This window comes from Cheilinus undulatus, linkage group 2 (assembly GCF_018320785.1).
Source record: "Cheilinus undulatus linkage group 2, ASM1832078v1, whole genome shotgun sequence".
In the NCBI taxonomy this organism is placed as follows: domain Eukaryota; kingdom Metazoa; phylum Chordata; class Actinopteri; order Labriformes; family Labridae; genus Cheilinus; species Cheilinus undulatus.
Genome location: NC_054866.1, coordinates 53588639 through 53602914, shown reverse-complemented (window position 1 = coordinate 53602914; position 14276 = coordinate 53588639). Strand labels below are relative to the sequence as shown.

General features: G+C 40.0%; 1 protein-coding gene across 1 annotated transcript in view; it reads left to right on the top strand.

Moving 5' to 3' along the window:
- The window catches only part of timm50 (translocase of inner mitochondrial membrane 50 homolog (S. cerevisiae)), a 78759-nt gene extending 75569 nt beyond the window's left edge, over positions 1–3190 (top strand). The window contains exons 9-11 of the mRNA XM_041813925.1: positions 2037–2193; positions 2366–2472; positions 2553–3190. Of these exons, the coding sequence (XP_041669859.1) occupies positions 2037–2193; positions 2366–2472; positions 2553–2648 (360 nt within the window). The 3' untranslated portion in view covers positions 2649–3190. The remainder of the gene's footprint in view (positions 1–2036; positions 2194–2365; positions 2473–2552) is intronic.
- The last annotated feature ends 11086 nt before the right edge of the window (positions 3191–14276 follow it).

Sequence of the window (14276 nt, the reverse complement as noted above, 5' to 3'; positions counted from 1 at the left end):
GGGTGGAGGAGGTGAAGCTTTGGTAGCAGCAGCATGGTGTATCAGTACTAATGAAAGCATATGTGCCAAATGCAGATCTAATGTTTGCATAATATGCATGAAATTTCTGCAAAAAATATGTATTAAACTGGGTTTTTTTGACACATTTCAAGTTAAAGAAATATGACAACTTCTGTGATTTGTAAATTGCAGCAGGCCATGTTATGATTTAATCCTGATGCTTACCAACAGGAGAACATTTGCTCCTTATCTTTGCGTCATCATTTACAAGAATGCCTTTTTTCACTTTAGAGAACTAATGTTTAAATTTTGTTTTATTTTATTTTTTGACATTATCACATGCATAACTTCTATCTGAAGGAAAGCCAGTCCACATTGTCCTCCTCTTGACACATTTATGACTGTTAGCCATAATCCAGTCCATAATTGTTTTTTATTTTCCTTTTTATGAGCAAAAGACCGCTACAGTCACACAGAGCGCTTCTGTTGTGCAGTATTAATTTTGTTGACTAAAACTATGACTAAAAATGTTCGTCGACAGCCTTTTTTTCCCATGACAAAAACTAGACTAAGAGTAACAAAAATAGATCTATGATGACTAAAACTGACAAAAACTAAGTTTAGTTTTCATCAAGATGGCTAAAACTAGACTAAAATGTAATGTTTTCATCCTACAATCAAAATTCATAATACTTTTCCATTGTGGGTAAATCTGTCTAAAAACAATGCAGCTATAGCTATTCTGCCTCTCAGCTGTAGAAAGCAGGGACCTCAGGTTTGGCAGAGTACAGAGAACACACCACCATGATTTGGTACCAGACATAGACAAGGAAATAAATGCTTGGACTAAAAGTAAAGACTAAAATGTGAGGACTTTTTATGGACTAAAACTAGACTAAAATGTTATGAGTTTTTGTTGACTAAAACTAGACTAAAACTAAAACGGATAGAAATGACTAAAATGTGACTAAAACTAAAATGCATTTTGTTTAAAGACTAAAACTAAGACTAAAATTAAAAACAGCTGCCAAAATTAACACTTCTGTTGTAGAGTGATTGACACTGTTTGACCTGCCCCTCTGAAAACCTGTCAACTTGCCCTCAGTTGTGGAGACAGTGGTGTCATCAGCATACGGTGAGATCGGGATCACTCCTGTAGTGGGGCAAGGCTGTCGACCAAGACGGGGCCCAAGACAGGGCAAGATTTTGATCGCACAGTCTGACAAGGTGCCATCGAGAACAACCAAAATAATGGTGTAGGCCGAGCTGGCCTTAAATTTAATTTGCGATTAAATGAACAGCTCTAGTCTTACAAAGACTTAAAGATTACCTCTTTGTATCCCCATGTCCAAAATGGATTTTAATCTATGTCAAAGCAAGGTACAGATGCTCACTCAGAGTGTTTAGTTTAGATATCCAGTGTCAACTTGAGGAAACCCTAACAAAAATGTGCAAGTTTGGTCTCTCTGGCAGTGAGAATGAAGCGTGTGGTCCTCTCAGTCTCAAATATGACCTTTATCTGTGTTAAAGTAAGGGCTAGGATTTAAGAATATTCTTGAATATTGAAGCTGACGTTGCACGCGCTCTCAGTTTAACCAAGGTTACAGGAAAACAGTGAAGTAAGACAGATGCCTTTTATTCATTGGTTTGAGGAGGACGGACGAATGTGTCCGCTGGGGTTTACACTCACACTGAGCAGTTTTTTTGGGGGGCTGGGCACCAGATGAGCCTGGTGGTAGAGACAACAAGCAGCAGCGTCCCCCTCCATCTGTCCCACTCTGATATCACCAGCTGGAGCCAACAGAGAAAGTGTGGCTCTGTTTTCATTTGAATATTAAGGATCATTAAGATAATAAAGTTGCTCATTTGATTAAGATTAAAAAAAAAAGGTCATCAGGGTCTCTGTGGGTGCGTTTGGGTGGAGGAGGAGGGGTGAATTTAATGAACCCAAAGTGTCTTAATTTGATTTCTCTGTGATTTATTGTATTAAAGGTCATAATAGAATAAAATCCATCCTGATCTCTGCTTGTGTTTAGGACGTGTCGTGTTTGAACCGGGACACCAGTAAAGTCATTGTGGTGGACTGTAAGCGGGAGGCGTTCAAGCTGCAGCCCTTTAACGGCATGGCTCTGAAAAAGTGGGATGGAAACTCAGAAGACCGAACGCTCTATGACCTTGCCAACTTCCTTAAGAGTAAGACGCCCAATAAGACATCCATGAGTCTAGAATTTTCTTTCTCTGTGTTCCTGCTCTTTTCTACGCAGCTTTCAGAAAATAGTTACAGGGAAAAAGCAACAGAACTGAGTTAAAATGTTAAAATCAGATTAGTTTGGGATGATTCCCACCTTTCTGTCTCTTTCTGCAGCCATCGCTCTCAGCGGGGTGGAGGACGTCCGCTCAGTGCTCGAGAACTACGCTCTGGAGGAGGACCCCATCGAGGCATTCAAGCGCAGACAGGCTCAGCTGGCACAGGTGGGTGGAGATATCAAACGCACCTTTGGTTAGTGAGTTTTTCTGTCTCTTTTTTGACGAGTTCGCCGTCCGTGTTTCAGGAGGAGGAGCAGCGCCTGGCTGAGCTCTCCCAGCAGAAGAAACAGGGACTCTCCCTCGGCTCTATCGCCTCACGGTTCTGGCGCAAACAGCAGTGAGCCCCGCCCCCTTCACACTTACACCAATGGCAGCCCGGCTCTCCATCTGTGTCCAGGTGAAGTGAGGGAGCGGAAACGAGAGGGGGAGGAGGGGGGAGCGGGCCCTGCCGCCAATCATGTCTCGATGAGCGGGTCTGCTGTGCTCGGACATTGGCCAGCCTCTGCACCAATAAGAGAAGCACTTCCTGGTGTTTTAGAGGCGGGGCTTCGACAGCCCCCTCCTTGGGTCATCTTGCTGTCACCTGATGTTTTGAAGCTGCTGATTGGTTAATAAGTAAACACATGAGAGAGTGAGAGAGATCCAGGTCAGAGCAGACTCTTGTTGTTGGCGGTTGGAGCCTGAACTGAGATCAGTGCCTCTATCGCAACTCCGGCTCTGGTCGGCCCACCGCCCGCAGGATCTGACCCGGGATCAGAGACGCCTCCAGAAAGTTTGTTTTATTTTCTACTCCTCTATGTCTCTCAGACTGTGCTACTGGGCTGCTGCAGACCGTGTCAACGTGATGAATACTGTTTATAAAAAATAAAAGAAACAATCCATAGTTTTCTTAAGAGTTTATTTAATATGTCAGTGTGACGGCGTGGTGGCATAGAGCGGTGTATGGCTAGACTTGAAGACTTGAACGGCAGCTGAGCTGCAAGTGGAGAGAGAAATGGGTCTCTTCAACACAATCTGCTCTCCAGATCCATAAATAAAACAAACACCAGGTTTATATTCTTCTCTATGAAGTGAACCAGATGACCAGGTCCCAGCTGGATAAGCTGTTAGTAGAGAATGTTACCAAGACTTCTGGGATGGACACCAACTGCAGGCATTCTGTTGTACCTTTCTCCAGGCATCTGTTGGTCACCACTGAGTGAAACCTTCCCCTATCTAAAGCCTTAACCCTCTGAGACCGGCATTGTTGCATACGTCAAGAAAAGACACGTGTTTATCAAAGTTACATACTTTCTTGTTTTTCCTCTGAAAGCCCTTGGTCGTGCCATTCTAATGACGCTATCCCTGCCTTCCTAGCTCTTACAGAAGTTTTGCTAGTGAGCCTGAAACTTGGCTGACTTTCTGGGGTCTTTAAAGATTAAATCTACACCAGTAACTCTGATATTGGATGTCTTTCTATCCATTTATAATCCGTTTTCGATTTTTCCTGCAGTTAGTGGCTAATACTGTTGCCATATTGTCCGCCTGTGTCCTAGAACAACGGCACGAAACCTTACGCCCACCTATAGGAGAGAGGTTTCTCCTTATCTTTGCATCATGATTTACGTGAGTCCCTTCTTTGTGTAGTGTAATGTGTAGTCACAGTTGCAGAGACACTGGTGACTGAGCGGTCGGGATCACTCCTGTCATGTGGCCAGTTTGTCGGACAACACAGGTCTAAATTTTTGTTGTGTTTGCTTTGCGTAGTTGCCGCCATGAACGTCCAAAAACACAGTTTAGTCTGAGCCAGCCTTCAGTCGACAAAAACTATGTCTGTTGTGGGTTTTATACTCGTGTAACTACACAACTGAATGAGTGACCATGATACCTACCTGCAAAGAGGAACGAAGCTAGTGGCTAACTTTAACCACACTCTACTTGGCACACCAGCCTCACATCATAAACCCACTGACTAGGGCTGAACGATTTAGGAAAATGATCTAATTGCATTTTTTTTTCCTTCAATATTGCGATTGCAATTTGTTATACAATTATTCCTTAACTTTCTTTTATTCTTAAACAAGGGCTGAAAAATTCTTCAAAAATATCTAATTCTGATGATTTGGACTCCTGTTGCAAATTGGATATGAATTGTTGCATCAAAGGATTTTTTGTCATTCTCATATTTAATAAGAAAACAGTACAAAAATGAAGGCAGGATTTTTGTATAGGCTATTCTAACAAAAAATGGCACTTGAATGATTGCATGATATGCCATGCATAACATCTCTGCTGCAAAAAAAGTTTAAAACTGATATTTTAACACAAATTTCCGGTCAAAGAAATATTGCACCTTCTGCAATTTGAAAATTGCGGCAGGCCATTTTGGGATTTTATCTAATTTTTGATTAATTTCCCAACCCTACCACTGACACAATAACCCTGTGGTGAATTTGACTGTTTTCTGAGCATGTTTTCCTCTTTAGACTAGTCAGTTAAACACAATTTAATGAACTGGGAATTTCAAAAGGAGAGAGACACCTCAGAACATCCTTATTGTTGATTATGTCAACAATCCTGGCACTGTGAGCCTGGTATAAACAGATTTAAGTCTCATTTAAAGCAAATAAAAAGGCTGAAATGCATCACACTGATGATTGTTTAAATTTGTAAATTAGAGATGTCCTGACTGTAAAAATCCAATGTATAAAAAGAACAATTTAGTTGATTTTCCAGCCTTAGAACCCTTCAAATATCATCAATCATGATCTCAAAGAGCGTATATCCTCTGGGAAATGATTCTTATGTCTCCATTAATGTAGTTACATCGTCATGGCAAGACCTCCTTGTCTGTTCAGTGTTGAAATCTTCTACGTAGAAAGCATTGATGCAATCCCGTTCATCCTTAAGTCTAATTCACCAGTAGACAGGAAGTTAAACAGCATTTTCACTCTGGTTCACTTCAGTGGTTTGAGCCCAAAAAACAAGTTATGTTTTAGGGATTTACTCACAATAAGCAGGGATCAAATTAGCTGAAATAGCATCATGATGTGAAAAGGGAAATCATTTCTGGTGCGTTTCAGGTAATCGAGAAATCTAAATACAATGAGGTCGTCACCAAACACACTGAGGATTTTTGAGGCTCAGCTGCCGTTCTTCTTCACGTGCTTGTTGATGAATCATGGTGTGATTTCACCATCAACTTCTTCAATAAAGGAAACAAACCAACATGTTGTGGTGTGGATTTTATTCCAGGGTTGCTTTAAATGTCTACTTTAAGAAATGTAAACTCTCATTAGCATTGTAGGATATTTGTATTTTCCCTGTTGTGGATTTTCTTCTTCACTTTCAGCATTTAAAGCGGTGTATTCTGCACACAGGCATAAATGGAGGAGAGTAAGATAAAGATAATGGGAATTTCATTCTCTAGATTTAAAAGATATTTTAAAATATTCATTGTTTTGGAAGGATCCTGAGAGAAATGACACTGAAGGATGTGAGTGTCGGCCATGACAAGAGCTGTTCTAGAAAACGTCTATAACATCTCCTCATAAGTCCTTTTCTATACACTTTTTTGTGTCCTCAGAAATCATCACATGGTCACAGAAAGGTGTGATTAAAATAAAGGAAAGAGAGCATCTCATTACACCTGGAAGAATCTAGATCTCTGAATTTGAACTTCCTTGATAAGTAAATCTAGCATTTGATGACTAATCATTAAACTCCTCATTTCCGTGCACAAAAAGACAAACTTATATTTTATTCACAATAAAACATAAACAACCTATCAGGTGTTAAACTTGGAGACATTTTACCATTTCTGGTAAAATATTTTCTCAGAAATGTTGGGACAGGACTATGTTTACCATTGTGTAGCATCCCCTCTTCTTTTAACAACAGCCTGGGAAGTGAGGAGAACAGTTGCTAGGAGAGGAATGTTGTCCCATTCTTGTCTGATGTAGGATTCTAGCTGCTCAATGGTCCTGGGTCTTCTTCCTTTTCTGATACTCCAAATGTTTTCTATTGGTGAAAGGTCTGGACTACAGGTAGACCAGTTCAGGACCTGGACTCTTGTCGTGTGAAGCCATGCTGTTGTGATGGATGTGGTTTAGCAGAAAGAGACATTGTCTGGATGGGAGCATATGTTGCTCTAAAACCTCTCTACTTTTCAGCATTGATAGTTCCTTTCCAGATGTTAGAGCTGTCTATGCCATAGGCACTAATGTGACCCCATACTATCAGAGATGCAGGCTTTAGAACTGAGCCAGGAGAACAAGCTGGATGCTCCCTCTCCTCTTAAGTCCACAGGACACGTCGTCTGTGGATTCCTCTGACCACAGAACAGTTTTCCATGTTTCCTCAGTCCATGTTAAGTGAGCTTTGGTCCAGAGAGGATGGCAGTGTTTCTGGATCCTGTTCACATATGTGACCAAAGCTGGTAAAAACTCCTGCAAGTCGTCCGAGGTCATTTTTGAGTTTTTTACACATTATGAAAGCGTAGATTCCAAGCTTTCAAATGGTGTATCATACACCTTAATCTGATCATATTTTACAAAGATATGCTAATATGAATATAAACTTCTAGTTCCTGTTTGTTCTGAGAAAAACAGGCTCAAAGTTTCAGGACTTCTCCTACCTTCAGGCAGGCTGGGAGATGGGCGTGAACAATAGAGCCACATTTACATAAAGTCCACCCAAACCAAGCTTCTGAATCGACTGGTGACGCTCATCAAAATATTCCCACAGGAAATCCGCCGTCATCAAACTTGCCCTGTCAAGTGATCTTGAAGTTGTCCGAAGTCTGTTGATAATTCTTGCTGGTTCTTCATTGTCTCTTCTACTTTTCTTCGCTGTAGGGCACATCTTGAGGCTTGTTGATAAAGGTAATAACTAGAAACAGCTGTAGTTACGTGCCGAGGGGGGTGGCGTTTGAACCATGCGGTGTTTGTTATTGTCCATCTCAATGGGCAAAACTGGGAACAATGGCAGGCTGAGTGGCCAATTATCACCCAGCAGTTTCGCTTTCCCCTCCCCTCAATATCCTTGCAGCAGCTGTGAGAATAGGGCATTTTAAACACAAAATTAACGCTTTTAAATATCACATTTATGTTACTTTTTTCATCAAATGAGTAGTTTAAATGTCAGACTTGCATAAAATGAGAAAATACGAAAAATGATCATTTTGAAGAAAATGACTTTGTATCCATTTTTCTCAACCACCGGAATGCCGACTTGCAGGAACTTTATCTGGCTTTGGTCACATATGGCCTCTTCTCTCCATGATCCAGCTTTAACTGTCATTTGTGGATGACACGACCAACTGTGTTGACAGACAATGATTTCTGGAATGTTCCTGAGCCCATGCAGTGATTTCAGTACAGAATCATGCCTGTTTTTAATGCAGTGGCCCCTGAGGGCCCTTTCAGCCATGTCCCTTGCTCACAGAGATTTCTCTGAATCTGTTGATGATATTATGGACTGTAGATGGAGGGAGATTAAACGTCTTCAGAATTTTACATTGAGGAACATTTTTCTAAATTAGAACATCTTACTTTTCCAGCCTTTTGTTGTCCTGTCCCTACTTTTTTGAGATGTGTCACTGCTATCAAATTTCAAAATGAGCCAATAGTTTTCCTGAAACGGTAAAATTTTTCAGTTTCATCATCTGATTTGTTGTTTCTGCTCTATTGTGAATAAAATTTGGCTTTATGAGATTTAAAAACTGTTCTCTTCTGTTTTTATTTACATTTTACACAGCGCCCCAAACTTTTTGGAATTGGGGTTGTATAAACCAGTGGTTCTCAACCTTGGGGGTTGTAAGACACTAAGAGGGGGTCACCAGGTGCCTTAAAAAAAACTATGAATATTTTCAAATTCCACTGTTGCCACTTTACACCAATTTGACCAGATGTTAAATCCTTTTTATCACATTTTAACACCAATTTTAGAACATTTTTGCCACTTAAAACCAATTTTTGTCTATTTTTAACTTTTTCCATCACCTTTTTCTGCCTGTTTTTGCCACTTCTAAACCAGTTCTTGCCACTTTCTGTCTGTTGTTGCCTCAATCAACCACTCTTTACACTCCTTTTTGCCCATTTTAACCAGTGGTGGACAGTAACAGAGTACATTTACTTGAGTATTGTACTTAAGTACATTTTTTCAGTAATTGAACTTTACTTCAGTATTTGTTTTTTGGAAACTTATGACTTTCACTCCACTACATTTCCAGGAAGCTTGTCGTTACTCCTTCCTTTTAGGTTCAGCAAAGCTTTGTAGTCAGATGGTGTTTTTCTTTTCTAAAATGCAATTGGCCACACGCTGTGCTCCTCACAGAAGGGAACCAATCACAGTCACCGCTCACACCTGGGATGGATTTGGAAATAGGCTACGTCATCCTCGCTCAGTGTAGCAAGCTCTCCCGCCTTCATTCCAAAAAAAACTCAGCAATGGAGACGGCAGGAGAAACTCAAGCTGAAAAACCAGCGTACCCATGGCCATATCTCAGCTCCCTGTTTGAGATTTCAGAAATAAGGAGTGATTAATATCATATTCATTTACACATTTTTGTGGCAGAGTGGTTCTACATGTAAGTCAGTACATCATTAGGAGGTTTACAAGGTTCTGTAAAAGCACTGAGAAAACAATACAGTAATGTACTGATAGTAGAAAATGTACTTTGTACTTTTGAATACTTAAGTATTTGTAAAAGTAAGTACTTTAGTACTTTAACTTGAGTAAAATTTCAACTTTTACTTGTACTTGAGTAAGATTTGACCACAAGTATAAATACTTTGACTCAAGTACTGGAGTTGAATACTTTGTCCACCACTGATTTTAACCACAGTTAACCCATTTTTGCCAAATAAATCAATTTTTCATCCCAGTCCACCTAATTTTCACCATTTCTTTTGCACTAAAAAGCCATTTCAGCCACTTTTTAATCCCCTTTTACCATTTTTGTGCCCATTTTTGCCACTTTAACCCATTTTTGGTCTTTTTGCCACTCATTTATTGTCTTTAAAAATCCAATTTCATCACCTTTTCCACCCTTTTTCCGTTATTAACCAATTTTAGCATTTTTTTTAACCCTTTTTAATAATGTTTTTAACAAGTTATTTTCACTTTTAGAAGGCTATTTACTGTACAGATGAATAAATCAAGATATTTTTTCCGTTGATGAGTGGTTATTATTCAGGTCAAACATAAAATATGTTTTTTGCAGCTCGACTTTACAGTGGACCATGGTTTTACTGACCTCCATGGACCTCCAGTTTGGCTGGGTCTCAGAAACCTCCCCCTTTATCCCCCTTATGGGTGGCCTTGTCTGCACATGACTAGTCTTTATTGTTCATGGCTGTGTTCAGCCACCTTCAGCTACAGTGGGGGTCCCCGGTCTCTGGCATCTTTATTTGGAGGTGGTGGGCTGAAAAGGTTGAGAACCCCTGGTCTAAACCCCTTATAACTTTGGATCTCCAGTTTCCTTTCCTTGACCCCCTTTTTCACTCAGGTCAGTGTAAAAGTGGATAGGAAAGGATTCAGAAAATGATTATTTGGACTTCTTGAACAGAGGTTGTTTGGCAGTGAAATCCAAAAAGGCGCTACATGGCATAAGCTCTGTTGTAAGTTTTCTCTGGTTGCATCTTTAAAAGGTCTTAAAAGTCTAAAAGTTGATTCTGAAAAAGTATGCAGCAATCTTGTTTTTCCTATTGCACATTTTAAATGCTCTAAAAATAGTCTGGCTTTTTCAGCAGGGCTTTATTTTGTTCTTTAAGATTATAAACCATCGGGTCCCTCATCAACAGAATAATTGATCGCATCATTTTCTGCCCCGCTGTTTATTTAACTATGTTTTACTTTCAGCCAGAAATTTCCCTCCTTTTTTTACAACCAGTTCCACTCTGGTTTTACCGTTAAACTAAATTTCCCCTTATTTTCCAGCTAAACCTGATTTTATTAGTCTTTATTAGTAGTTCAATAAGCAACTTTAATAGCTGATAATCATGAGGCTTCTTTGACTCCTACGTCACCAGATATCAAAGAAACCATCCAGGCCTGGAGGGAACACGTTCCTCTGTATGTTTTTACCACATTGTGTGAAAAAACAAAGCTGAAACCCAACCAAGCCTCAGGAATCTTTCACTTTTTAGATTTAAGGTGGAGGCCCTGCCGTGCTCTGAATCTGTAAATCTGTTTTTCTTTCATCTGCTCAGCGGGACTCCGGCCTCACAAACACCACGCGGCTTTAAATCCCAACAACGGGAAGAAAAGAGACAATTATCACCTCTAAATCTTATGATCCTTTCCTCTTTAGCTTGCTATTAAAGCAAGGAATCATGGGAAACCATGAGATGTTTTTTCCAGGATTTGAACTAGACCACCATAAAGTTCATCATCTTCACCAGTACAGTTTCAGAAAGCCATGTTATTAAAATACTCCAGTTTATAAGATTTAAAGTCGTAAATATGTAGTAAAATTTTAGTTGTGCTTAAATTTTCCCCATCATGGTTTTTTAAAATTCACAATTTTGACTTGTGCTGTTTTTAGTCAAATGTGAGACGAGCCTTTGTGTTGTTTTTGCTCAGCAGTGGTTTTGACCTTGGAACTCTCCCATGATGCCATTGTTGCTCAGTCTCTTTCTGATTGTTGAGTCATGAACTCTGACCTTAACTGAGTCAGTGAGGCCTGCAGGTCTTTAGATGTTGTTCTGGGTTCTTTTGGGACGTCCTGGATGAGTTGTCCATGCGCTCTTGGAGTAATCTTGGTAGGCCGACCACTCCTGGGAAGGTTCACCACTGTTCACGGTTTTCTCCATTTGTGGATAATGGCTCTGACCGTGGTTGTCTGGAGTCCCAAAGCCTTGGAAATGTCTTTGTAACCCTTTCAGACTGGTAGATGTCAGTTACTTTGTTGTATCCTATATGCATGCCCCTTCTATTTCACGTTTCTGTCAGCAGTCTTCTCCAATGTCTCCTCTGTCTTCTTTGCATTGTCTTTAGTAAAATCAGCTGTTGACCAATGTTTATCAGCTCCAACTCCACTTATTTTCAGTCATCATGCTTTACTGTGGACAAATTAGCAGGACGATGATAGTGGGACCAGGAACTGGCATAAAATCCAGGCTGCAGGGCAGAGTACTGCAGAGCAACGTGAACCCACCACCGCACAAATTCAGTACCGTGAAAAAATAATTTCCCCCTTTCTGATTCCTGATGTTTTTGCATGTTTATCACACTTAAATGTTTCAGATCATCAAACCAATTTTTATATTTCACAAAGACAACCCAAGTAAATAAAAAATGCAGCTTCTAAATAATGATTTTATTTATTAAGTTAAATAAATCCAAGCCTATCTGGCTCTGTGTGAAAAAGTAATCGCCCCCTGAACCTAATAACTGGTTGTTCCACCCTTGGCAGCAATAACTGAAATCAAGCGTTTGTGATAACTGGTAATGAGTCTTTCTCATCGCTGTGGAGGAATTTTGGCCATATTGGAGGGTTTTCCAGCATGAACTGCCCCTTTAAGGTCACACCACAGCATTTCAGTTGGATTTAAGTCTGGACTTTGACTTGACCACTCCAAAACCTTAATTTTGTTCATTTTGAGCCATTCAGAGGTGGACTTGCTGGTGTGTTTCAGGTCATTGTCCTGCTGCATAACCCAAGAGCGCTTGAGCTTGAGGTCATGAACTGATGGCCGGACGTTGGACTTCAGGATCTTCAGATAGACTGCAGAATTCATGGTTCCATCAATCACAGCAAGTGGTCCAGGTCCTGAAGCAGCAAAGCAGCCCCAGACCATCACACTGCCACCACCGTGTTTGACTGTTGGCATGATGTTCTTTTTATCAAATGCTGTGTTATTTTAACCAACTTCTGTCTGGTCAGTCCACAGAATATTTCTCCAGAAGTCTTGGGGATCATCAGGATGTTTTTAGTCAAATGTGAGACGAGCCTCTGTGTTCTTTTTTGTCAGCAGTGGTTTTGGCCTTGAAACTCTCCCATGATGCCATTGTTGCCCAGTCTCTTTCTGATTGTTGAGTCATGAACTCTGACCTTAACTGAGTCAGTGAGGCCTGCAGGTCTTTAGATGTTGTTCTGGGTTCTTCTGGGACGTCCTGGATGAGTTGTCCATGCACTCTTGGAGTAATCTTGGTAGGCTGACCACTCCTGGGAAGGTTCACCACTGTTCACGGTTTTCTCCATTTGTGGATAATGGCTCTGACCATGGTTGTCTGGAGTCCCAAAGCCTTGGAAATGTCTTTGTAACCTTTTCCAGACTGATAGATTTCAACCTCTTTGTTTCTCATTTGTTCTTGAATTTCTTTGGATGGTGGCATGATGCATTTCTTTCTGATATCTTGTAGCCTACTTCACTTTGTCTGACAGCTTCTTTTTAAGCTTCTTCATTGAACAAATCTGGCGGTAATCAGGCCTGGGTGTGGCCAGTGAAACTGAACTCAGCTTTCCAAGAGCTGTGGTTTATCACAGTCAACTCATGATTTAACAAGGGGGGCAATTACTTTTTCACACAGGGCAAGATAGGTTTGGGTTTGTTTTTTTTTTTTACCCCTTAATAAATAAAATCTTCATTTAGAAACTGAATTTTGTATTTACTTTGGTTGTATTTGGTTTGATGATCCAAAACATTTAAGTGTGATAAATATGCAAAAACATCAGGAATCAGAAAGGGGTCAAATTTTTTTTTCACGGCACTGTATGTAGTGCTGCTCACAACAGCATAGATGCGATGTAAAAGTATAAACCCAGCTCTAAACTTCAGTTTTTATTTTCATGTATATTTTCACACTAACATCCGAGGGCTGGACTGCCATTCTTTACTTATCATTTACCATCAAATATAGTGGAAATTCCCTGAAACCACTTATTTTGAATAATTTTATATATATCATGTCTGATTAGGGCTTTCCAGATTTGGTTTTGTTCCCCTCAGCCAGCCTCTAAAACGCCTCAGTGGTATTCAATGAGGGAAAATCAAGTATAGAAAAGTCCCATCAGGACATCATAGGCCAATTAAAGGATATAAATAGAGAACACTTTTCATCTTTGAGCATTAAAAGGCTAAAACCCTGCCAGAGTCTTTATTAAGAATATATTACTGTTCATAAAAACCCAGCTCATACTCATAAACCGTGCTTTGGAAACTACACAGAGACGCCGATCTCTGCTAAATAAGCTGAAGCTAAGATCATGTTTTCTTGCAGAGCTGGAGGTTTAAAACAAACAGATTTGGGTCTAAATTGAGCTTTTTTTTCACCCTCAGAGAGAGAGAAACTCTGCAGGAGAGCAGCTCAGAGGTTTCCAGCTGTGCATCAGAAGCTTTAAGAGGTTTTTATGGAAACTGATCTGAGCTCCAGGATTAAGAGTTTAATGCTTCTGTTTGCACAACTTTATAAATCCTTTCACAGATTAGATGTCTGAAGGAGCAGGCTGCGTTCAACTCCTTATTAGTCGCAGTAAAACTTTAGTGTCTGGGTTGATTGTTAGGGCTGATTGTTAAAAAAGTGTTTGTTTGTTTTTTTAAGTTATTTAGGACTTTTGGTGCCTATGCCCGTCGAACATTAGGAAAACTGCTCACAAGACGATTGTAAGTCTAGTTTTAGGCTAGATTTGACCCACAATGACGAGGGGCATGGTGTGATTTTAGACCTTTTAATTGTGGTGAACTACCTCTAAATTTAATCTCAGAACCCTAAAACCAGAGGTTCTCAATGTGGGGGTCATGACCCTGTTGAGGGTCATAAGACATTGAGAAAAAAATAATAAGAATATATTTCAATGATTTTAAATTGTATGTTTGACCCATTTTTATGAAAATAGGTGCATAAAAATGGTTAAATGTAAAATCAAAACAAGGTCATTCGGTGAGATTAAGGCTTACATCAAAGTGATAAAAAAAGCTGTAAAAATATAATAACAATAACAATTACCCAGAAAATGGACCCTGTTAAACCCAGAGAATGGCCCC